This window comes from Hippopotamus amphibius, chromosome 14 (genome assembly GCF_030028045.1).
Source record: "Hippopotamus amphibius kiboko isolate mHipAmp2 chromosome 14, mHipAmp2.hap2, whole genome shotgun sequence".
Lineage (NCBI taxonomy): Eukaryota > Metazoa > Chordata > Mammalia > Artiodactyla > Hippopotamidae > Hippopotamus > Hippopotamus amphibius.
In genome coordinates, this window is record NC_080199.1 from 58,368,426 (window position 1) to 58,392,826 (window position 24,401).

Consider the following 24,401-nt stretch of genomic DNA (forward strand, 5'->3'; position numbering starts at 1 on the left):
CAGTGAGCCTTAAAGCTGGGGAATGCGGGACGCCCACGGGGCGGAGGGGCAATGGCTGAGGTGCCGGATAAGGCTGCAGAGCTGAAAATCCTCCATTTCACCTGCTCACTGGCATGGCTCCTGCAACAGAGTGGGACCCCTCAGGTTTACTTCTCAGGGGCCAACCTGCTTTAGGATTCCATTGTGTTTTGAATTTTGACCTATTTTATAGTCTTAAGAAATCCACTGGGGAGGGACTCCCTTACTCAACCGGTCCTTCCTCAAACCCAGTGGAGGAAACCCCTGGAATGATCCTGCCTTTTGCTTGGCAATTCCCAGGAGCTGAGAACTCAATCTACACTAGGAAAAACATCCCAACTCAGGGTGACAGAGTTCTTAAAGTGGAAATCAGCTTCTCTCCCATCTTCGGATCCTAGAGCTGCCTGTTGGGATAATACACAGAGTAAGGTTCGTTCCCCTCAGCTGGGAGACATTGGAAGATTAAGACTTCCAGGGACTCCTAGACTTTTAAAGACACAGAGGAACTTAGAGATTCTCTCAGTGTTACCCCACCTCAGCCCTGGGCGGGGGAAGCCACTTGTCCGGGTCACACAACTAGTCTGAAGAACTAAGCTCTTGCCTTCTTCTGTCTCTTCCCTTACTGTCTGAACGAATGCAACGTCTAATTCCTTTTCCTCCTCCAGGAGTGGTACCACCAGCACCGCTACTTTGCCCAATCCTTTCACCCTCCTCTTCAGGATTTTCCTAGTCAAATTGCTGTAACTTTACCTGGAAATAGTTGTGGAAATGACTGCAATTAGGTTAATGCTGTAACATGGGAACACTGGTTTATCAACATTTTATATGCTTTATTGAAAGTTGACAAGTGCAACAGTTAAATACAGTGACATCTTACAACTGTGTAGAGAACATGCACAGGAACATATGCAGATAACTACTATACAGGTAATAGCAGAAACCCCTACTGGGAAATCCATTTCATTAGCTAGAACTGATCATTTTTCAAAGTATTCAATCAGCTCAATCAAAAGACTTCAGTGAACAGGGACTGACTTCAAGATATTCAGCAGCTAGAAGATTTCAGATTACACAAAGTGACTAACTGTGCCAAATTCTTAAAATCTCTTTAGGAAGGTGTGTTTTTCTCCGTGTAGCATTTTTTTATGTAGATCTCTATATAAAAGACAACCCACACCTCTTTAGACAGCCAATGAAACATCTAAATTTCAATCTGTACAACCTAAATATAGTAGTTACAGTCCTCTATTGTACAAAATAGTTACACTACATACACAAATATACAATAAGCAAAACAACCTTCATGGTAAGATAGCCTAGGTCCCAGCTACCTGTCACCGTTTAGTCACGCTAATAGTTTTGTGTCATCCGCTGTTTGGGAAAGAGGCACAGTACTACTGTTTCTCATGGATTTGGGTGACAGTCGTCATTTGTATAATGAGCTATGTTTCTCCTCATCTTAGGTGAGACTAAGCTTCACTCTTGACTTTCGCCTCCCTTTCCAGTTCCTCGTGGGGGAGGAGAGAGAGGAATGTCCAGTGGTGCTCCACTGCTTCGGAACCCCATGGAGTACACTACGTGCAAGCAGGAAGAACTCTCGGAAGTGGGGGCGGGGAGCCAGGGAGGGAGGGAAAGGCACACAGCTCCTCAGCATGAATGAAACCATTTCTCACGGATCTGCCAAGCTGCACGAGGTCCCAGTATATCCATGCTAATTCTCTGGTTAACCTTTATTCACCCAACTTAAGAAATGTCTTCAAGCCGAAAGCATGTGAGTGTTTAATACTGGAAGAAAGAGATAATGCCAGTCTCACGTCTCTTCTGCAGCGAGCAATGAAATGGGTGACGGTGGAGGCGGACCCCTCCTAGTACATCTTCTCGGGTCTGTTCAGTTCAGACAGCAGCAGCCAGTTCTGCGCGGGCGTGGAAGGCTACGCGGTTGGTCCCGAGCCCTGGGACGCTGGCTGAGCCGGGGGCTGTGTGGTCCCCTGTGGCTGCGTGGTGGCAGGGGGGGAGCCAGTCTGCAGCTGGGCCTGGAACTGGGCAAGCTGCTCGGGGCTGGCCAGTGTCTTCAGCAGATTGTTCTCCTGCTCCAGCTGGGAATTTTTCTCTATTAGTTCTTTGATCTGCTCTTTGAGGACCTCCACTTCCTCTCTAACCGCATACATCAAATGGCTTTTCACCAGATCCTGAAAGGGAGAGAGAGAAGCAAAAAAAAAAAAAAAAAAAAGAGGAAAAGAAAAGGTTTTAAGTTACTGTTTCCTGGACTCCGAATTTCTAAAACATCATGTGGCATGACTCTCCCTAAGCATTTACATATCCTGCCTTTAGAGTTCATTTAACAGGCTCTAGGGGAAATCTACGGAATACAACCTCAAATGTACAATACTTAAGTTTAACTATTAAGTGATCGAGCCTTTTTAAAGTCTTTGCTCTCCTTGCAGCCGTTGGCCTGGAATGCCTACGCTCAGGTTTCCTATTCGAGATGGTAAAATGCACTGGGGCTCTGGGGGTCCGTGCAGAAGCCGGGCTCAGGGATGTCCAGCCCCGGAGCAACGGTAGCCGCATCCCCGCCCCCAAGTCCCTCCCTCCGCCCACCGGACCGCCTCCCTCAGCACCGGCTGCAGCCAGTTCCTACAGAGCGTGTTGCCGCATTTTCCTCCCTCCACCCCCTCTCCCCCCCCTTTTCGTGATTAAGCTGACATCACAGAAACCTGGGCAGCCGTCGCAGCCAATGGGCGCTCGAGTTATTTATAGCTCCGAATTAAAGGTTCGGAGTTTGCCTAGCAACAGTGGGCAGAGAATCCCGTGAGAAGAGCCACAGGCGCTGCTCCAATAACAAAGAACGGCCAAGGCGGAAATAAAAAATAGGAGAAATCCAGGCGCAAGGCAGAGGAGGCGAAACTTTTCTCCGGTTTTTCTAAATTGTACACTAGCCTCCATCACTGGAGATCCGTTTGTGCCCCGGTGTAGGAGGCCCCTTCCCAAGATCCCCACTTCTGGGGCCCTCCCCCCGCCCCGGCTCCCCGCTAAACCTTAGGATTCCTAGTAAAGCCACATTGCTAGACATGTGCCCACGACCGAAGAACACGCCGGGCCAGCAATTTCCCAGCAAAAAAGGGGCACCTCCGCCAAAATCCTGACGGTTGTGTAAAATCGTGTGAAATCGGTCCTGGAAGGAACATCGAATACCCTCAGGGCCCCTTTCTCTCTCTTCAGCAGCCGTGGTATGTGGCTTCATGCTGGCAGAATGGAGACAGTGCCGGCATTTCGAAATGTATGGCGAGCAATCATCATCTTAACCATGGATGCGCTTGCTCCATCCCAAGACACCTCGCTTTTTGTAGTGTGCCCACATTTAGTACAAACGGTTTTTAATCAGTACATACCATAGCTTGCTCGATTTTGTTGTCAATAGCTACCACACTTGCACCAGAAGAGCTGAAAAAGAGAAGGGAAAAAAAATCGATAAATGGAACTTATCTTAAACATCCAAGACAAAAAAGATTTCCCAATTCTGTGATGTTACTAGCAACATTTTTTAATATTCTTTAATGTATGCAATATTATCAACCTCCAGAAAACACCAGCCACTCTCTTACTAACGAATATCCAGACATTTCCCTATTTCAGTGAGCCACAAAGGCTAAATTACATAATGTGGCAAAAGCCTGTTCTCTGGCCAGACCTGCAAAAAGAAAGCTATTCTGAACATTTCAAAAAGCAACATCCATGTCACTGTAGCCTCCCAGCAATGGACAAAAGAATTTGCTGGGCTACCTCTCACCTGCATTATTACAAGTATCTCACGAGTAAATTTAAAGAAACTATCCCAGCCGACATTTACCTATTGTCAAGTCTCACTGAGGCGTTTTCAGTCCCAAGCAAAGATGACAAGAAAGAAATTGAAAAATGTCTCAGTTGATAAACTCCTAGATCCATCGCCACTGGTCTACACCATTGGGATTTCATGCAATTGCAGGCAAAAACACCCTCGCAGGAAAAAAAAGAGGGAATACTAGCAGCCTTGTTTGAGCTAGATAAAAATCTTCTAGCTTTATACAGCTCAGGGAGAAATAGAAAACAGCAGCCCTAATTGAAAGAAACCCGGCTTCTGGGGCTTGGCGATTCCGGGAAGATGCAGATCCCACTGCCGTGCGGAGAAGTATCCCAGGTCGGCAGCCGGCTCCACTAGGCTCTAGACTAGGACTCCGGGTCTCCGTGCAAAATATATGCAGGGAAGAGCCGCGCCGATTGGCCAGCATGCGGCTGGAACCGCCCCCTCCTCCCTTCCCCGCCCTTCTTCCCGCTTCCCCGCCTTTCTCCCCACCCCCACCCGCCCCCAGCCTCCCCGAACCGCTCCCCCGGTGGGCTAGCCCAGGCCGCAGTCTAAGGAGCCGCCAGGCCGCCACGGTCAAGGAAAGATGGAGCAGTGCCCCGGAGGAAAACGCCGAGAGGCCCCGGAAAATACGACTGGGACCCCGCACGTGCTTACGTTCCAGGGAGCTAGACCCCGGCCCTGGAGCTGCCTGTCCCCGTGGCTGCCGAACGGCGAGAGCTGCTTATTTGCAACCAGACCCGTCTGAGCTACTGGGCATGCCCAGTCCCACCGCTAAGGACTTCCAGGAGCCAGAGTGTCTCGATTTCAATTATCTCGTTCTTGCAGGCAGCAGTAATTGGAGGATTTTACAGACGGTTTTATTTATAAGGATAACACCATACTGTAATAATAATATATATTTTTTAAGCCAGTGAATTTTAGAGGAAAAAAAAATCACATTTCCTTTTTGAGAGATTCTACCTTTACATGAATTTATCAATTATGTGTAGAAACAAAAAACAGTACATATTCTTTGTTAGGCCTATATAAATTGAGGCCAAAAGGAATCCACCAGATGAAATCAGGTAGATCTTCTCAAAATGTCCCTAGAGCTATAAACCTTAAAATTGCATCTTCTTCCATTTATAGCTAGGAAAAAAAAAAAAAACAATCCACAGGTTGAATCCTACCTGCATGGATCTATTTTCACTAAGTCCCTAAGGCAAGTTTTTGGATGTTAAGTGCAGTTCCTATAAGACTCAATCCTTTGAGCCTTCTTACATCAGAGGAACTGAAATACTGGAAGTATGTATGTCACCCTGATGGCCACGCTGACCAAACAATTCCCATCTCCAAATCAAACTTAAGAGATCTGGGTGTAAAATAGGTTAACCCGTTATATAATTTCTTCTATTAATTTAAAATATTTGCAAGGATGTATCAATTGAGGTTACAGTTTAATATACTATAAGTCTAAAGCCTTAAATTCACTTAATTATTACAGGTTATAAACAGTTTGCAATTTAATACATTTAAGAAGGTAGATTTAAACCTCTACAATACTGCCCTCTAATGGCTTACTCCTATAAAAACAGAAAACAAACCAAAAAAACTACAAATTAATTAAAGACTTCCCTAATCCATAAACAAGTTGTATCATTACAAATAATTCCAACATAAAATCTGACCATAGAACATATATATATGTACATATTCAATTTACATACACACACACACACACACACGGAGTCTTTTCTCTCAAACAAGCATTCTCCCGCAAGCAGCATCCTTTAATTTAGGAAATTTTAGTTGCCAGTAGAGCCTCTTACACATTCTTTGAAGTTGACCCAGTGTTGGCAGAGTGCATCTGGTTTTAGAAATTGTCCAAAGTCGTTAGGAACCAAATCTGGTGAATGTGGTAACCGATGAAAGGGCAATTCTCTTTTGGGTTAAAAAACCACGGCAGTATCATACTTTTTTATTGTAAGGTTAATGTTGTTCTCTAAATTAAGGCTTTGCTTTTGAATAACAAATGATATTCAAACGTGCTGGCGTATTTCTAATTTACAAAAATTAAATATATATTATCTCATATGATACCAGTTTTGGAAAGGCACTCATTTTTAGTAAAAGGAAACAGAGTAAGTAGAAGCTCAAAAATCATAATTTGGGAAGCAGACTTGTGGTCTCTATGTCTATGCACACTAAGCACAATTATTACTACATGATAGTTTCTTATATTTTGAAAGTTACAGTTATCACTAAAACTATCTGTGTGATTAAGTCATTTACATATTTAAGCAGAATGCCAACTGCACAGGAAAAATGAAAGCATCACTTAAGCTGTAATTAAGAGCTTAAAAAAAACACGAAGCTCTAAGGTCATATAAAGAAATGAATTTTAAATTCCCACTGAAGTTGAAGAAGATTACTAAATTAACTGGATTTTATTTACTCATGATGTTCTTGAAAACAAGTTGGTTATGTTTCCATTTCATTCATTCCAACTGATCATCCGAATATTAAGCTACAGAAGCCATAATCGAAACCACAGTCTCTTCACCACATATCTCTACAGTGGGATGTTAGGGTCATCGCCAGTATTTTGCTATTTTAGATACATTTGCAGGAAACATCCTTGTACATATATCCTTGAACATTTGTAATCTATTTCTGGAGAATTTGCTGGGCTAAAAGATATATAAGCAAAAAAAAAAAAAAAGATTAGAAATCTATTTCTTTTCGTATCTTTCACATAAATGGGCTAGATTCCTTTAAGATGGATTTTTATATGAAAACTGAAGATAATTTCAAAAAAGGCAGAGGGATTGGAGGAAATCTGTATGGAGGAAAACCCATGGGTCAGAAATGTCTGAGGCCCAAATGGCTAAAATTACTTTCTAGCCATTACAAAAGGTTCTTGCACTTGCAAAAAAGAGCATCTGTGAGTCTAGTGCCCAGAGCTTCACCAAGACCAGCTGATAGGACAGGATAAATATTCCCATGCCTCTGAGAGAGGCCCCTAAAGGCAAGGATGATACTGAGTCACCTTCAGGCACTGGGCAGAGATCAGGAGGTCTCACTTTACTGGGGAATCTGGAACAGAGGAAAAAGCCTGGACATTTGAGATTGGGGTGGTTCTTTGCTGTTGATTTTGTTTTTGTATTTTGTTGTTTTGCCTAAGAGCCTTTTTACCTGGATTCCAATTCAATCACTTCTGCATACTGGTAGCACGTATGCTAATTCAGTAACGTGCTTTTCTTCCAAACTTGATCTGTTTTGGCCAATAAAGGTCCAGCTGGGAATCCACCAATCAAACAGGATAACCTGTTTCTCCCTCTGTCCAAACTCCTTGCAAATCTAAAGTGACTACCAGGGAATAGACTAAAGCACATCACCATGAGCTTGGCCAAATTACTGTTGTCTAGGGATACCCTTTGCTAGTTTACTTTTACTAGGCATTGGGATTACGGTTACCAGGCTTATTTAGCAAATGAAACTTCAGGACTCCCAGTTAAAGCTGAATTGCAGATAAACAACAAATAATGTTTTAGCGTTTGGGTCCCACACGCTGTTGGAACAAGAAAGAATGCCAAAGAAATCAAAACAGAAAAATTCAACCATATTTTAAATTTCCTTGATTTCCATAGAAAAGGTGGAAGGAAGATAAAGTTGAGAAAATCTTCCCAAAAGTAGGAACAAAAAAAGAGATGGAATTGTGAGATACGAGAGACAAAGCGTCAATCTAGGAGGTCCAACATCAAAACAGAACAAATTCCAAAAACAGAGAACACAGGGAAGGAAATCATCAAAGAAATAAGAATTTTTCCAGAACTGAAGGGTACAAGTCTCCAAGATTAAATGAGATTACCGAACAGCTACCACAATCAATGAAAAGAGCCCTACGCCAAAGCACATCATCACAAAACTAAAGATCACTCGGGGCAGAGAAAATCCTAAAAGCTTTCAAACTGAAAAAAACAAGGTACAAACACAGGTACTAGGATCAGAATGGTTCTGCTGGCTGCCAGGAGACAATGGAGAAAATGTTCATAAAATTCTAAAAGAGAAAGGTTTTTCACTTGGCCAAATCATTTAACTGTACATGTAGAATAAGAACATTTTCAAACATTTTAGACACCAAAATGGAGGAGCAAATCAGGGAAAAGGGTTTAAAGCAAGATGAATAGATTCTAGAGATCTTCTATACAAACTTGCACCTGAAGTCAACTGGGTACAACTGTGTTGTACACATAAAACTTTGTTAAGAGGGTGGGTCTCAGGTTGAATCTTTCTACCACAATAAAATAAAATTTAAAAAGATAGGAAATGTATTTTCTAAAAGAAAAAAAGAAGAAGAAGAAGAAGAAGATGATGATGAAGAAGGCATGGGAAACATGAACCAGGGACTCAAATACTGGAGAGAAGGGGATCAACAGGATGACGGGGGACTTCCCTGGTGGTCTAGTGGTTAGGATTCCGTGCTTCCACTGCAGGGGGCATGGGTTCGATCCCTGGTCAGGGAACTAAGATCCCGCGTGCCACGCAGCGAGGTCAAAAAACAAAACAAAACAGCACAGGATGATAGGGAAGGAAATCTGGGGATGACAGGTGCTAAGCAAGCCTTAGCAGCAACTAGTACGTAACCGTGTGAGAAGTGGGAGCATTTGGGAGGCAGTGGTTTGGTGGGAATAAACACAGAGATGATCTAATACATCTGAGCATTTGCAAGGACAGAGGGGCTACAGCCAAGTAATGGAGCAACTAGATAAGTTGAAAGACAGTTTTACAGAAAACAAAAGCAAGCAAGGGAAAGCAAAAGATATGCTCATAAATAAAATTTACATGACTATATGCATTCCTAAATTTTTTTACTAATTTTACTTTAAAAAGTTAACCAATGGGAAGGTGGTGGGAAGAAAAAAAGTGATGAGAATGGTTTAAAAGTGCCAAATCCTCATCTACTAAAGCTTGATTATAAAATATCTACAACTGAAAAAGCAAGAAATAACAGTATAAATATATCATGACATGGATGTGTGTGGGTAAATACGAGAAGGCAAAACAATTAAAAATGGCTGCCTCAAGAATAGTTTGGGGACTGGAAAAAAGGGAACTGCTAATACAATTTTTTTCTATTCACTCTATCTTCAGGTATGTACAGGTATTGCTTTGATTAAAGAAACATTTTAAAGTAAAAGAGAGAGAATGGGACCTGCAGGGAGGGGGTCCCTCTGCTCCCAGGCTTCAGCAGAGTACTGAGCAGCACATGTAAGGAAACCACCCAAAGCTGGGGAAAGAGCCACCTGAGAGAAGCAGGCAGAACAATTTTTGGAAATCACACAGGGCTGGGAATAGTTGAGTCTTAGACCAGCCTGGGTAAAAAAAACAAAACAAAACAAAACAAAACAGAATAAACTCTTGTAAACGCAGGGCACCAGATATTCACATATTCAGAAGGATTCTGCCAAAGTCGTGAGGAAAAGTTAGTTCTAGACTGAGGGTGTTTTGGTCTTGTATAAAGCAGTTTAAAAGGAAGGCTTAAAAAGATCAAACGGCTTCCAAGTAACTTAATTTTTTTCCCCAAACAAGGCTCAAGAATATTAAATAAAATACAGCTAGCAACCAATAATTCACAATGTCTGGCATCCAATGAAAAGTACCAGGCATACAAACAAGCAGGGAATATAACTCATAATGAGGAAAATCGATCAATCAGAATGACCCAGATATACCACAGATGATATAATTTGTAGACAAGGACACTGAAATAAATTATTACAACCATATTTTATATGTTCAGCAAAGTATAGGTAAACATTGGCATATCAAGTGGAGGTATGGAAGGTATAAAGAAAACCCAAATTAGATTTATGAGGATGAAAAATACAATTTGAGAAAAAAGATACACTGCATGGGATTAATAGCAGATTAGACAGGGCAGAAGGAATATTAGTGATATATTAGCAATAGAAACTATCCAAACCAGAATAGAGAGGGAAAAAAAATGAAAAAAAGAACAAAACAAAAAAAGAAGAAAGTGTCATTAAACTGTGCAGCAATTTCAAACAACCAAATAAATCTTTAGTGAAATCCCTAAAGAAGAGAAGAGGGAAAGAGAGAGGAAAAAATATTTGAAGTGATAATGGCAATTTTCTCCAAATTTTATTAAAAAAAAAAATAAATCCACAGTTCCAAGAAGCTAAACAAACCTCCAGCAGTAGAACTGTGAAAATTGCAATGAGGTGTATCATAATCAAATGGCTTAAGACCAGTGATAAAGAGATCATCTTAAAAGCAGCCCAGAGAAAAGAACGAGATGATACACAGAGCAACAAAGATAAGATGGGGAGAGACTTCTGGTTGACAGAAGACAGTGCAGCAATATCTTTCAAATGCTGAAAGGAAATTCTGAAAAGCCTGTCAACCTACAAGTCTATGCCCAGTGAAAATATCTGTCAAAAATAAAGATGAAATTCTTTTTCAGACACACGAAAGCTGGAAGGATTCAATCACTGGCAGACCTGCACTATAAGAAACTGTAGTCAGTCTCTCAGGCAGAAGGAAAATGATACCAGACGGAAACTGAGATGTACACAAAAGAATGAAGAGCATCAGAAATGGTAACTGTAGTTAAATACAAAAGAAAGTTCCTTTAACTATTTAAATCTCTTTTAAAAGATAACTGACTATTTAAAGCAAAAAAAAAAAAAAAAAAAAGAACATGTAAGTGAAGTGAGGCTATATCATATGTAGAAGTAGAACATATGACAAAAATAGAACACAGGCCAGGAGGGGAGAAGGGAAGGATACTGCTGTAAGGTTCTTATAGTGTTTGCAAGTAGATGTGTAGTTTGTATACTACAAACTCTAAAGTAATAACTAAGATAACAATACAAAGAGTTATAGCTCATAAGCCAATAAGGAAAATAAAATGAAATCATTAGAAAAACTACAATCTAAAAGAAGTAAAAAGGAAGAAAAGAGGAATAAGGAACAAAATAAAAAATGAATAGTAAGATAGTACATTTAAACCAACTGTAGCAATAAACACATTAAATGTAAATATTCTCAATTAAGCACCTTAATTAAAAGGTAGAGACTGTCAGATTAGATAAAGAAAAAAAAAGCAAGACACAACTACTGCTGCCTTTAAGAAATAACACTATAAATATAAAGGCATAAATAGATAAAATAAGAGGATGGAAGAAGATAGTCAATGTTAAAAATAATCAAAAGAACACTGAAGTGGCTATATTATTCAGACAGTGGACTGCAGAGCTAAAATCATTTCATAATGAATAAAAGGGTCAGTTTATCAAGAGGTCATAAAAATCCTAAATGTTTATTCCCTGATAAGAGAGTTTCAAATTGTATGAAGCAAAAACCAATAGAGTTGTAAGGAGAAAGAGAAAAATCTACAATTTTCTGATAACAGAGCTTCAAATTATATGAAGCAAAAACTGATAGAATTACAAGGAGAAATAGAAAAATCCACAATTAAAGTCACAGATTTCAACAATTCTCTCTCAGTAATTGAAAGACAGTAAACAGAAAATAAGTAAGGGTACTGAACACTTGAATAACTCTGTCGACCACTTGACCGAATTGGTTTTTGTAGGACATTCCATCCAATAACAGCAGACTACACACTCATTTCAAGCACACATGGCATTTTTACCATGATAGACCATATTCTGAGCCACAAAACAAGTCTCAATAAATTTAAAAGGATTAAAATCATACAAAGCATGTTCTATAAGCACAATGGAATTAAATTAGAAATCAGGGCTTCCCTGGTGGCTCAGTGGTTAAGAATCCACCTATCAATGCAGGGGATGTGGGTTCACAGGATCCCTGGGCCGAGAAGACCCCGCATGCCAAGGAGCAACTAAGCCCATGTGCTACAACTACTAAGCCTGCACTCTAGAGCCCATAAGTCATAACTACTGAGCCCATCTGCCGCAGCTACTGAAGCGCCTAGAGACTGTGCTCTGCAACAAGAGAAGCCACTGCACTTAGAAGCCCACCCACCACAATAAAGAGTAGGCCCTGCTCGCCACAAAACCCATGCACAGCAACGAAAATCCAACGCAGCCAAAAATAACTAACTAAATAAATAATAAAATAAATCTTAAAAAAAAAATCAATTACAGAAAATTACCTGGAAAATCTCCACATATTTGGAAATAACACATACCTAAATAACCCATGGGGGTCAAATCAAAGGGAAATTGGTAAGTATTTTGAACTGAGTAAAAATAAAACACAGCGTATCAAATTTATTTCAATAAATATAATACCTTAGATGAAGTGGACAAATTCCTAGAAAAACACAAACTACCAAAACTTACTTGAGGAGAAATAGGTAACTTAAATAGTCTATTTTTTAAAATTAATTTGTAATTTAAAATCTTCCTACACAAAAAAAACTCAGGCCCAGATGATTTCACTGGTGCATCCTACTAAACATTTAAGAAAAAATACCGATTCTACACAAACTCTTCCACAAAATTGAAGAAGAGAAAACACTTCCCAACTCATTCTACAAGGCCAGCATGATCCTAATACTAAAATCAGGCAAAGACATCATTTAAAAAAAAAAAAAGGGAAAAAAAAACTACAGATCAATAGCCCTAATGAACTGAGATGCAAAAGCTCCTTAAAAATGTTTGGCAACTTGAATCCAACTATATATTTTAAGGATAATAAATATATTAGGACCAAATGGCACTTATGAAAATGCAAGGTAAACATTCAAAAATCAATGATTCACTATATCAACAGACTAAAGAAGAAAAATTACAGGGTCATCTCAATAGATGCAGAAAAAGCAATCTGACAAAACAACAGCCATTCATGATAAAAAAAACTCTCAGCAAATAAGAATTGAAGTTCTTCAAACTGATAAAGGGCATCTACAAAAACCATTCAGCTGACATCACACTTAAAGGTAAAAGAATGAATGCTTTCCCCCTAAGATTGGGAAAAAAGGCAAGAATTCCCACTCTCAGCAATCCTATTCAATAGCATACTGGGGGGAAATAGTAATAGGCAGGCAATAAGGCAAAAAAAAAAAAAAGAAAAAAGAAGGGAGGGAGGGAGGGAAGGAAGGGAGGGAGGACAAACAAAAGGATAGGCATCCAGTTTAGAAAGAAAAAAATGAAACTATCCTATTAACAGATAACGCGATTGTCTATACAGAAAATCCCAAAGAATGCACACACAAAAAAAAGTACAGGAACTAACAAAGAGCATGCTTATCAAGGTCACAGGATGTAAGTTCAATCAGAAAAATCAATTGTATTCCTATGTATTAGCATGAACAATTAAAAGCTGACATTTTTTTAAAGTTCCATTTACAAGATCATAAAAATACATGAAATAGGTATAAATCTAACAACATATGTATAAAATCTGTATGCTGAAAACTATAAAACACTGATAAAGAAATCCAAGAGAACCAAATAAATGGCGAGATAAACTGTGTTCACTAATTGAAAGACTCAATATTGATAATATGTTAGTTCTCCCTCCCCCAATCAAAATTCTAGCAAGACTTCTTATAAAAAATGACAAAATGATTCTAAAACTTATACGTAATGAAAGTAAAAGAACTGGAATAAGCCAAACAATTTTAGAAGAGCTGAAGAGCTCCCACTCAAGACTTTCTGTAAAGTTACTCTCATTAAGACAGTGTGGTATTGGTAAAAGGACAGATGTGTGGAGCAATGGAACAGAATAAAGAGGTAAGAAATAGTCCTATGCATATACAGCAAATTAATTTGACAAAGATGTAAAAGTGATTCAGTGCAGAAAGATAATCTTTTCAACAAATAGCGCTGAAATAACTAAATAGTGTATAAAAAAACAAAACCCAATTTGATCCATTCCTCCCAACATAAGAAATATTAACTAAAAATGGATCATAGACTTAAATGTAAAATCCCAAACCATAATTCCTTGGGATCTTGGGTTGGGCAAAGATTTCTTAGATATGACACAAAAAGCACCATCCATAAAAGAGAAAGAAAATCAATAAACTGGACTTTATCAAAATGAAGAATTTCTGTTCTTTGAAAGACACTGTTACAAGAATGAAAATACAAACTATAGACTTAATTAAATATTGCAAGTCACACATCTGATAAAGAACTTATATCCAGAATATATAAAGAACTCTAAAAACTCAATAGCAAGAAAACAAACAACCCAATGTTTTAAAAAATGGGCAACAGACACTTTATCAAAGAACATATATGCTTGGTAAACAGCACATGGAAAAAAAGGTAAACATCATTAATCATTACAGAAATGCAAACTAAAACCATCATGAGATACAGCAACACATCTACTAGAGGGGCTAAAATCTTAAAAATTAAACCTAAAAATATCAACTGCTGACGAGATTGCACAACAGTTGGAATGCTCATATGCTGACCGGTGGGAATGTGAGATAGTATAATCACTCTGCAAAACAGTTTCACAGCTGCTGATAAAGTTTGACTCACTCTCCATGAAACCCAGTAATGCCAGTCTAAGTTAGTAACCTAAGTGAAATGAAATTTATGTTCTCACAAAAATATGTACATAAATGTCTGTGGTTTTATCATAACCACTCAAAACTGGAAACAACCCAAATGTCATTTGTCTGAAGAATGGATAAACCAACCGTGGTACACCTATGCCATGGAATACTACTCAGCCATAAAAAGAACTATTGATACACCTAAGAACTTGAATGAATCTCCACTATATTATGGTTAAGTGAAAGAAGGCAAATTCAGGCTGCAAACTATGATTCCATGTATATGACATTCTAGAAAAGGCAAACCAATAGGGAAAAAAACAGATTAGAAGTTGCCAGAGGCCTTGGCGTAAGAAAGGGTGGTTTTTGTAGATGATAGGACTGTTTCATTTCTTGACTGTGGTGGTGGTACAACCATTACTTGTGTCTGTCAGAACTTGTAGAACTGTATACTAAAGAGAGATACTTAACTGTATGTAAATTACACTTTAAAAAAAGGAAAGAAAAAAGTGACTGCCTCTAGGTAGCAGGTGAGAGGATGAAAAAAAAAAAGGAGCTGCTAATATTTTTTTCTATTCATTCTACTTGATCTTTATAAATACACATGTATTTTTATTGTGGAATGACACACATAACCTAAAATTTATCAATTTAACCATTTTCAGCTTACAGTTCAATAGTGTTAAGTATATGCACCTTGTTGTGAAACACATCTCTAGAGCTTTTTCATCTTGCAAATCTGAAACCGTATCTACTAAACAATTCCTCGTACCCCTCTTCCACCCCTAGCCCCAGCAATCATCATTCTACTTTCTGTTTCTATGAATTTACTACTTTAGACACCTATACGTGTATTATTTCGATTAAAAATACTTTAAAGTAAAAGCAAAGAGGAGAAAAAAGCTATTAAAAAAGCTACAATCCAAGGATTTGAATACTTTCACTGACAAGACCTAAAATTGTCTATTTTAGAACTAATTAACTGCTCTATAATTATTTGAAATGTATTATTGGGTTTGAATTTTAAACTATAATTTTGCTTTGTCTTAAAGCTGTCAAATTTGTTGGTAATTAACCTGTAGAAGAACTAACTCAGGTATGTTGATACTACAGGTTCCCTAAATCCCATATGAGGATTCAAAGACTTAACAAATTACTTGCTCAGGGTAAGAATTTCAAAATCCTAACAAAATACTAGCAAATTTAAATATAACCTTTCATTTATTTTTACACACATATATATAGTGTATAAGGCTCTCTATAAATATATTCTTTCCTGTATCTTTCTGTATATTTTCTCTCTAATCATATGTGATTACTTTTCAATTATTTTAAATATTTTAAAATTCTAGGGACAATCTCTGGTTCTTCCATACCTGTCTGCACATGCCTCTATTTCTTTGCTTTATTTAACATAGCTATTAATTCCAGAAGAATGCCCCTATTCTAAAAGAGTCAACAGGATTCAAATGGTTAACATTTTTTTTCCCTTTCTACCTTCATGAAAATAAGCTCCTCAAAGCCAAGTTTCTTCATAAATCACCGCTTTTGCTAAATCGTGGTAGATTATGAAAATCAGAAGCCATGGACAAAAAGGGCATCGCACATTTAGAAACCAAATGATAGTCTATATAAAACATGTGAAGAAGTGAAGAGCCGTCTTGATTATGATTTGCTATTTCAAGAACCTCGTGCAAGTCTGTCAGAAATGAATACTATTTCTATTTTACTTTTGTACAACTATGCAAAACAGATGCTTCAAGCTCTTCTTTTACTTTTTAAAAGTAACTAGTTAAGCTATTTTTTCAAGTTAAATTCCATAGATACCAACAATGATAAGCGGTAGAGAAAGACCAGCCAGTGGGAACTAGATTAACCATTATCCTCTGCACACAGAACCACTTAGGACCATTAGAGCCGTTCCTTGGCGATCCTCAAACAATAAGATGAAGCCCAACAGGACAGATTTATTTACAAAGGCGAAGATAAATTCTAGAGGACTGCACAGCTCCTGAATTTCTAATGCAGCACAGACTTAGGTAAGCATTAACCAACTGGAAAAGATAACTCTGTGCTAGGGACACTGCGTGTTTACCTTCTGCTTTGATCAAGGGACACATTTCCATATTATGGTCTCAGAGTCCGGCTCTGTGACTTTATTGGGGCCCAAGGGTTTCTTTAATGGGTCTGTTCAGAATTTTACAGCTAAAGTCACCCTTAGAGATCATCTAGTTCTAATTTCCTTTATCTGCAGGTTTAGAAATTGAAGCTCAAAGACCTTGTGTGTTTTTGTACAGCGTTTATCTCATTCACTGTAGGACAGGGCAGAGAACCATCTTCTGAGTCAATATGCTGTCCTCTAGACCAGGAATTCCAGATTCATATACAGAGATCTAAACTGAGGAATATTAGTGCAGGAAGAGTAAAGCGGCCATCCCCACTGCCAATCTCAATGGAACCTTAGTAATCATATAAAGCTGCCCATTTTACAGATGAAGAAACTAGCCAGGAGTCCGTGTGGAGAACAAAGCCAGAGCCCCAGGTGGCATATGGGCCCGGCAGCCTGGCTGCAGGGTTTCTAGGCCTTGTCCTGAGTGGAGATGTTGAGCTCTTGGTGAAAGCCAGCCCTCACTCACTTAGTATTATTAGATTATGGTGCTGGAGGGGCTGACGGGCACCCAGCGAGTTCCACACTCCGAGGAGGTGCTTTCCAACCACTGGGAGGAGGTCCTGGGGTGAGTGTAGGGGGACCACCAAAGACACACAGACACAGCCTGCTGACAGGCATGTTACTTTGCGAATGTGCCCAAGATTGATTTTCAAATATCTTTTTAAAAGCCCTGCTAATTCCTTGGAGTGCCCCCAAGAGCTGTGAGAAGGATCAAGGGAACCCAAGAGGACCGGAGAGAACAATGTCCACTCATAAGAAGGCAGGCATGGGACTTCCCTGGTGGTCCACTGGTTAGGACTCGAAACTCTCACTGCTGGGGCCCTGGGTTCGATCCGTTCCGGGAATTAAGATCCGGTAAGCCACTTGGCGTGGCCAAAGAAAGAAAGAAAGAAGGCAAGCAGGCTGTATCCCCAAGGATTGTGGCCGGGAGGCCGGGACCAGGAGGAGAAAGTGTCCTTGTCAGCTCATCACGCAGAGACCATCTAGCTTCCCAATACAGTCCCCAGAGATCTTTGTTCCCTGTGGCCATCACCTGGGATGCCCTTCCCATCTCTCAGCCAGAATATGACTCTGACATTGCTACATTCTGTTTCATTCACAAGTAAGTAAGAGTGGGAAGACAACGTGATGAAAATAATAAAGTACTGCATGGGCTGCCAAGGCCAGTGGAGTGGGAGATACAAATTTACAGTGATCATTAGGGTCACTTCTTAGTATCTAAACTTGCTGCCAACCACTGTAAAAGAAATGGTCACTACAACACATCTTAGCTAGAAAGATGTGAACCAGAAGAAAAATTTTCTACACATCAGCTCTTCAGGTGTTCCTTTGTTCATTCTTCATATTTATTCAACACTGAGCACCCACGAAAGGCCAGGAACTTTAGGCGTGGCTCTAAAATTATCAAGATGAATAATGCACAGTCTCTGCTTTCAGTGACCCTGGGCAGCTGGGGGGTGGGAGGAGGAAGATGTGTGATGCCTGGGGTCATCTGGGTATGCTGATTCACAGAAAGAAGCCAGAGGATGTTTCTGAGAGCAGAAGACTCCCTCTGGGCCTTGAAGAGCAAGAGGAAGGGTCTGGTTGAACCACAGGTACAAGGAGAATGAGGACCCTCCATAAGCAGGGACAGGCCAGGGAAAGCACACGTCCTGGAGCATCACACCGCGCCCTACGCCTCTATCAGTGGTTGAGTGTGGCTACAGAGCAGGCAGTCGGGGCCGGTGGTGGGGGTGTGAAGAGAAGCAGTAGAAGGAAAAAACGTTGCCCCCAGGCTGGGGCCTCAAGAGGCCATGGGATCTAGAGACTGGACTTTGGTCCGAGAGCAGCAGGGGTCCCCACAAAAGGGTTTTTTCTTAAGCAGGCAGGTGATGCGATGGGCTTTGTGTCTTAGCGAGACCACCCTGACCACAGTGGACAAGACTAAAGGAGATGGGATTTAGAGTAAAAGGAAGGAGGTAATGAGGACCAGGACCAAGAAGGGGAGGGGACACAGAGAAAGCAGGAGAGATGGGAGGGGATTCAAAAGATATTCGGGGTTGAAAGCAAAAAAAAAAAAAAAAGATATTCGGGGGACAGGACTGGCTTACAGGGAGCTAAGGGGGGACTGGAGGACCCCCAGGCTCCCAGGACACATGAATGGGGGGAGGCAATGCCATTAACCAGAATGATGCTGAAGTCACGGGGAGGAACTGGAGTCACGGGGAGGAACTGGATCTGGGAAATAACAGTGAGAGGACACCCTAGGCTATGGGAAGTGTGGTTTGGGAACTCAGAAGAGATCTGGCTTGACAGAAATATTTGGACGTTGTTAGGTAGCGGTAAATAGCCATGGGGGTAGCGGAGAATGTACACAGGAATGTATACGGGAAAGGGATGGTGCAGCTGACAGGTCGTGTACGTCGGGGCAGCCATCTGGCTTGGCAAAGACACCTGGGTTTTCCGCGGGTCTAGGGGACACCGCAAAGGTAGCGAGGCTTGAGTCGTTCCTGCGAGAATCTTGTCCAGGAGAGCAGCCTACTGGATGCGGAGACCGAGAAGCACGAGGATGAAGGTGATCTGACTGTAGAGCAGGGGAATGAGGAAGTCAGATCAGATCTCCAAAGCCCACGGTTCCCCAAAGAACCACCAGATGTGTCCTATGGGAGCCCACGTGTGAACGGTCGCCTCACAGAAAACGCGAGCCGTCCAGAGAGGGAGACAGGGAAGCAGCTTCCGCCCACACAGAGGAGCGGGACCCTACGACCACCTGTGCTCTTCCCACCCAGCCAGCCAGCGATGCCGGCCAATGCTTGTGAGGCTGGGGAGGGAGGAGGGGACACACTACTCATGGGAGAGCCAAGAGGCACCCGCTCCCTCAGTGCACCGGGATCCAGGCTAAGGCGTTTTGTTTTGTTTTGTTTTCTCTTTGGAGGGGTGAGAGTGGGAAGGGTAGAGAGCTTTGATTCCGACATGAGAGGTTTCAAAATGAGAAAAAGTGAGTTCTTAAAAACTGTGACTGTTTCAATAACCAAAACGTACTGGAAGATGATGGAAATGGGTTCACATGCTCATAAGGATGTCCTGCTACCAGTGTGAAAGGGAGATTCGACAGGACACAGTGAGTAGCCGTGATTAGAAGACATAAAACCAAACCATCACGTGTATTCTCCGCAGTGAGTTGAGACCCCTCGGTAGCTGGTTACGGAGAGTGCAGAAGAATGTATATAAAACCAACAGCTGAGGGTCAGGCAGGGGATAGAACGATGTCTTGGAAGGGCTGGCAAGGACTAGGTGGGCTACACACGGACTAGCCCCTCATCTGCGGGGTCTGTTGGGGCCACCACACGTCCATGTCAAGCCCACAGAACACAAATGTGACAGCCGCCAGCAAGAGGACTGCAGGCTCTGGGGTAAGGATGCCTGTCTTTTCTCTCCCCTGAGATCCCAGCCCCACACCCAGGGAGCTCGTGCAGAGAAGGGAGGAGGGAAGACAGTTATGGGAACAGACCAGGCCCTCCCAACTCTATTCCAAAATGCCAGAGACCCAAGCTTAGTCTGAGCTGGCAGAAGAGGAGAGCTTTGAAGCAAATACGATAACGTTATTAAATAACAGAACTAAGTCTTAAGAACCAAAATGAGGCTGTGTAACCAAAAGTAACTGAAAAGTTACAGAACTCAACTGAGATACTGGGAAGCAGTCCCACCACTTCACAAAAAGGAGGAGTTTCCAAAGGGCAAATCCGGTAGCAATTACTAGAAAAATAAAACTGCTGCACATTCATACCCCTGAAAAATTAAGACGTCTCCATAAATTGGTTATACGTGCATTTTCTTATGGAATCCTTCCAACAACTCTGAGGCGGTAGGGACCACTATATTCTTCATTTAAAGAAAAGAAAACTGAGGCTTACAGTGGTCAAACATGGCCCAAGGTAACATAACACTTAAATACTGCAGAGCCAAGATCCAAACTCCAGCCAGTTGACGCTCATATTCAGCATCGCGCAACCACCACGCAGAACTGAGAGGTGCTGGGCTGCTCCTAGATGCCTCAGAAATGCCCAATTCAGTGAACTCAGTGAAAAACTGATGCCTGCCCTTAAAACAGTCATGTACTTACAGCCATTACGGTGAGACACACTGGAACAATTTATATCTTAAATCCACTGATTTATCAGATTATTAGACGTGTTTCTAATAACAAAGAAATACTCTTAATTGAACATGATCTAATTTTAATAGTTTCATAATTGGTTTGAAGATGAAGTTAAAACACAAAATGATTAATTTAGTCTAATGTAGAAAAATTAAATCCTTTGCTCCATTACATAAATATTACATATACTTTAAAATTCAATCATATTGTTTTGAATAGAACAGAATGTTTTGCTAACATCATTAAAATGGTGTCGGTGACAGAGCATAAGTCTCATCACCCATTACCCCAAATTAGGATAATCCTGCACAAATTACCTAACACTGAGTACTTCAAACACATATTGAGAATAAAAACGGAGATAATTAAAAACAACTATGACTGCCTTTAATAAACAGGGGGTGGGATGGAGCCAATTCGGTTATATTAAGGGATTTTTTTAAGTCACGTATCTTACTTAATCAGGATAACTAAGTTAAATGAGTATTTAAGCTGCTTGGGCACTGAGGTATGCTTGAGACAGAAACGATTTTTTAATGAAGTATTTAAAGCGTGTAAATACATGTACCATATATGTAAGTTATGAAGAATAACAGCAGAAGGAACACCCCAAAACCCACCACCACACTAAGAAGGTGACCACCACCACTGAGACCCCTGTACACCCCTCCCCACTCCTCCAATCCCGTGCCATGGGCAGTACTTCCCTGGCCAAAAAAGTGTTAAAAGTCATTCCCATTTATTTAGTTACTCTGTTTATTGTCTGCCTCCATCAACGGGAAACGGGTGGGGGCGGGGTGTTAATTCATATTTACAGGTGTGTCCCAAGCACCTAGATCTGAGGCTGGTGTATGATAAATGCTCAATACGGTGCTACCGAAGGAAGGAAAATGAACAGTGATACTACTCATAGTGATGACAAGAGCAGCAAACACTTAATTACACTTACTACTTGCACGTCTCTATTCTCAGCCTGTTACGTGTATTTACTCACAACATCCTGCTCATCTAGGAACCATCACTACCCGCATTTATATAGATGAGGAAACCGAGGCACAAAGGAGTTATGTGACTTGATCAAGGCCATACTCATCACCACTAGGAAAAGCAAAAAATATTTCTGCAATCTTAACATAACAGATGCCATCACAGTGTATATCGGTAACTCGAAGCCTTTTGAAAGACTGGTTATGACTAGAATATTGAAATAGTTGGAGAATTGATGGAAACCCAACGCCTGTATATTGAGCACCTGTTCTGTGCCAGGCACTGGGGATTCAGTAATGAACAAAAGCCCTGCCCTCGTGGAACCTACATTCAAGTGGGATTAAAAAACTAAACAAGGCAAACGTGTAAGTACATAGTATACGAGATAGTGACAATACTGAGGAGACAAAGAATGGAAGCAGAAATATGCAAGATCAGAGGAGATGGGCTTCCCTGGTGGCGCAGTGGTTAAAAATCTGCCTGCCAATGCAGCGGACACGGGTTTGAACCCTGGTCCGGGAAGTTCCCACATGCCGCGGACCTACTAAGCCCTCGTGCCACAACTACTGAGCTGAGAGCTCGTGCACCACAACAAAGAAGTAGCCCCTGCTCGCCACAACCAGAGAAAGCACGTGTGCAGCAACTAAGACCCCACACAGCCAAAAAATAAAATAAATAAATAAATAAATAAATAAATAAATAAATTTATTTAAAAAAATCAGAGGAGATAAAATTTCAGATAACGTTATCAAGGAAGGCCTGCCTGAGAAAGTGAATTTTGAGTAAAAATCTGAGAGAAATGAAGGAATCAGTCATGGAAGAGCTTGTCAAACAGGGAGATTAGGAAGAGGCAATGCTCACCTGATAGTCAAGAATCTGTACGAAGTCAAGCCATCATGAAGCATCACAGGAACACGCGGTAAGCAGTATATGACGTAAGAGATGGCCCTTGGTATTTAGAAAGACTCCTCTCTTCTCTGGTAGAGAAGAGTATTTACTGAGACCAACATTATGTATGATACACAGTGCATTTAAGAAACACTGCTGTGCGTTAAAAAGCAATAAAGCCACTTGGCATGCTCCTAAACTAGTTTCTTCAAAGGTTACTTTAGAGTGCTTTTTCACCTTCCAATGAAACTCAAAATTTTTTCCTGCCTGGAAGTATAAACAAGTGATATCATTTTGTAGAATCATCTGCCTACAAAGTTCAAGCACTAGAAATGCAATGACAGCTCTTTTCTGAATCTTGGTTTGGGTAGTTTCATGAAGCCATAAGAATCTCACAGGGTTTATTTTCTTCAACTACAGAGCTTTTTGAAGCAACTTCTGAGTTAATATTGTAGACTGAATACATTCATTTATATTAGCTCTGTTGCTACCTACAAACCACTAAAGAGAGAACCCAGTTTTAAACAGGCAAGGATAGAGTAAATGAGAGAGATGTCAATTTCAACAGCCTGGAAAAAAGATGGTAATTCATCAAGCTGCAACCTAAGTAAGTTGTAAAGAAAGTCTAGAAGATAGCCGATATGCACTGAAGAATCCAGTACTTCTAAAGCACAGGCTTATCAAAGTACAAGCAAAATGAGAGTCTGTAGCAAAAAACAGACCCTCACCTGTCCTCACCAACTGAATAACTGAGCAAGGGCTAACCATCCTCCAAGAGAAGCAACACCCAGAAAAAACGGAACCTGGAGGGAACGGAGACAGTGTAGGGGAAGGAAGAAAATTTAAAGACCCTAAAAGGTTACATGGATAAAAAAATGAGGACTGGGGGAACAGACAACAACAAAATACTACAAAAAGCTCTTGGAAGTTGAAAACCTGATATTATGAGAGCACAAGCAAAAATTCCCTAGAGTGAATGGAAGGTAAAGTTGAAGGAATATCGCAGAACGAGAACAAACACCCAAGAGGGAGAAATAGTAAAGAAGAGAGAGAACAGCAGTTTAGAAGGGCTAACATCTGCATGACGGACGTTTCCAAAACAGAACAGAGAATACGAATGAGAAAAAAGTATTGTAAAATAATTCAAGAAAATTTCCTAGAGCTACAGATCATGCTTTTTGAAATTAAAAGAGCCTATCAAGCACAATCTGTTCTGTTATACAGCTTGTTGGGAAAACACAAATTTGTTCCAACAGAGTCTATATGTTAGAGAACAATTTGAGCATAATTCGTATTTCACATTTTGCTTTTGCTTATGCTTATGTCTTCAAGAAATACTAGCTGAACACAGGAAACTGCACCCGGCTGAATCAGGATGCGGGGAAAAACACAAACACACACATCTCAAGCATATTCCAGCTACTCAGTTCGCATTTTTTATCCTACATGATTGCTTTGCTATTCTTTTGCAAATACTAACTTTTCTATACTAAAAAAAGCACTCATTCAAATCCCAAACATGTCTAACCACCTGGTTCAAAAATACCAAGCAGTAGTTTAGGATTAACATATACACACCACTATATATAAAACAGATAAACAACAAAGACCTATCGTATAGCACAGGCGACTATATTCAATATCCTGTAATAACCTATAATGGAAAAGAATCTGAAAAAGAATACATTATATATATATGTATGTCTATACACACACACATGCACACATAACCGAATTACTTTGCTGTACACCTGAAACTGACACAACTTTGTAAATCAACTATACTTCAATTAAAAAAAAAACAAAACCAAGCAGTGCATTTATTTAGTAATAAAGAAAAACTATGTTAACT

At 40.4% G+C, this 24,401-nt stretch overlaps 1 protein-coding gene across 5 annotated transcripts in view; it reads right to left on the minus strand.

The window, feature by feature from the left end:
• Positions 1 to 781: 781 nt before the first annotated feature.
• The window catches only part of TSC22D1 (TSC22 domain family member 1), a 115,404-nt gene continuing 91,784 nt past the window's right edge, over positions 782 to 24,401 (minus strand). For 3 of the 5 annotated variants that reach the window (XM_057707424.1, XM_057707427.1, XM_057707426.1), the window contains exons 2-3: positions 3,408 to 3,459; positions 782 to 2,207 (exon numbers count right to left, since the gene is read on the minus strand). In XM_057707424.1, coding sequence (XP_057563407.1) covers positions 1,950 to 2,207; positions 3,408 to 3,459 — 310 coding nt within the window. In that variant the 3' untranslated portion in view covers positions 782 to 1,949. Of the gene's footprint in view, positions 2,208 to 3,407; positions 3,460 to 3,865; positions 4,220 to 4,513; positions 4,571 to 24,401 lie in introns of those variants that run through there. The other 2 variants (XM_057707428.1, XM_057707425.1) reach the window with 2 other exon arrangements.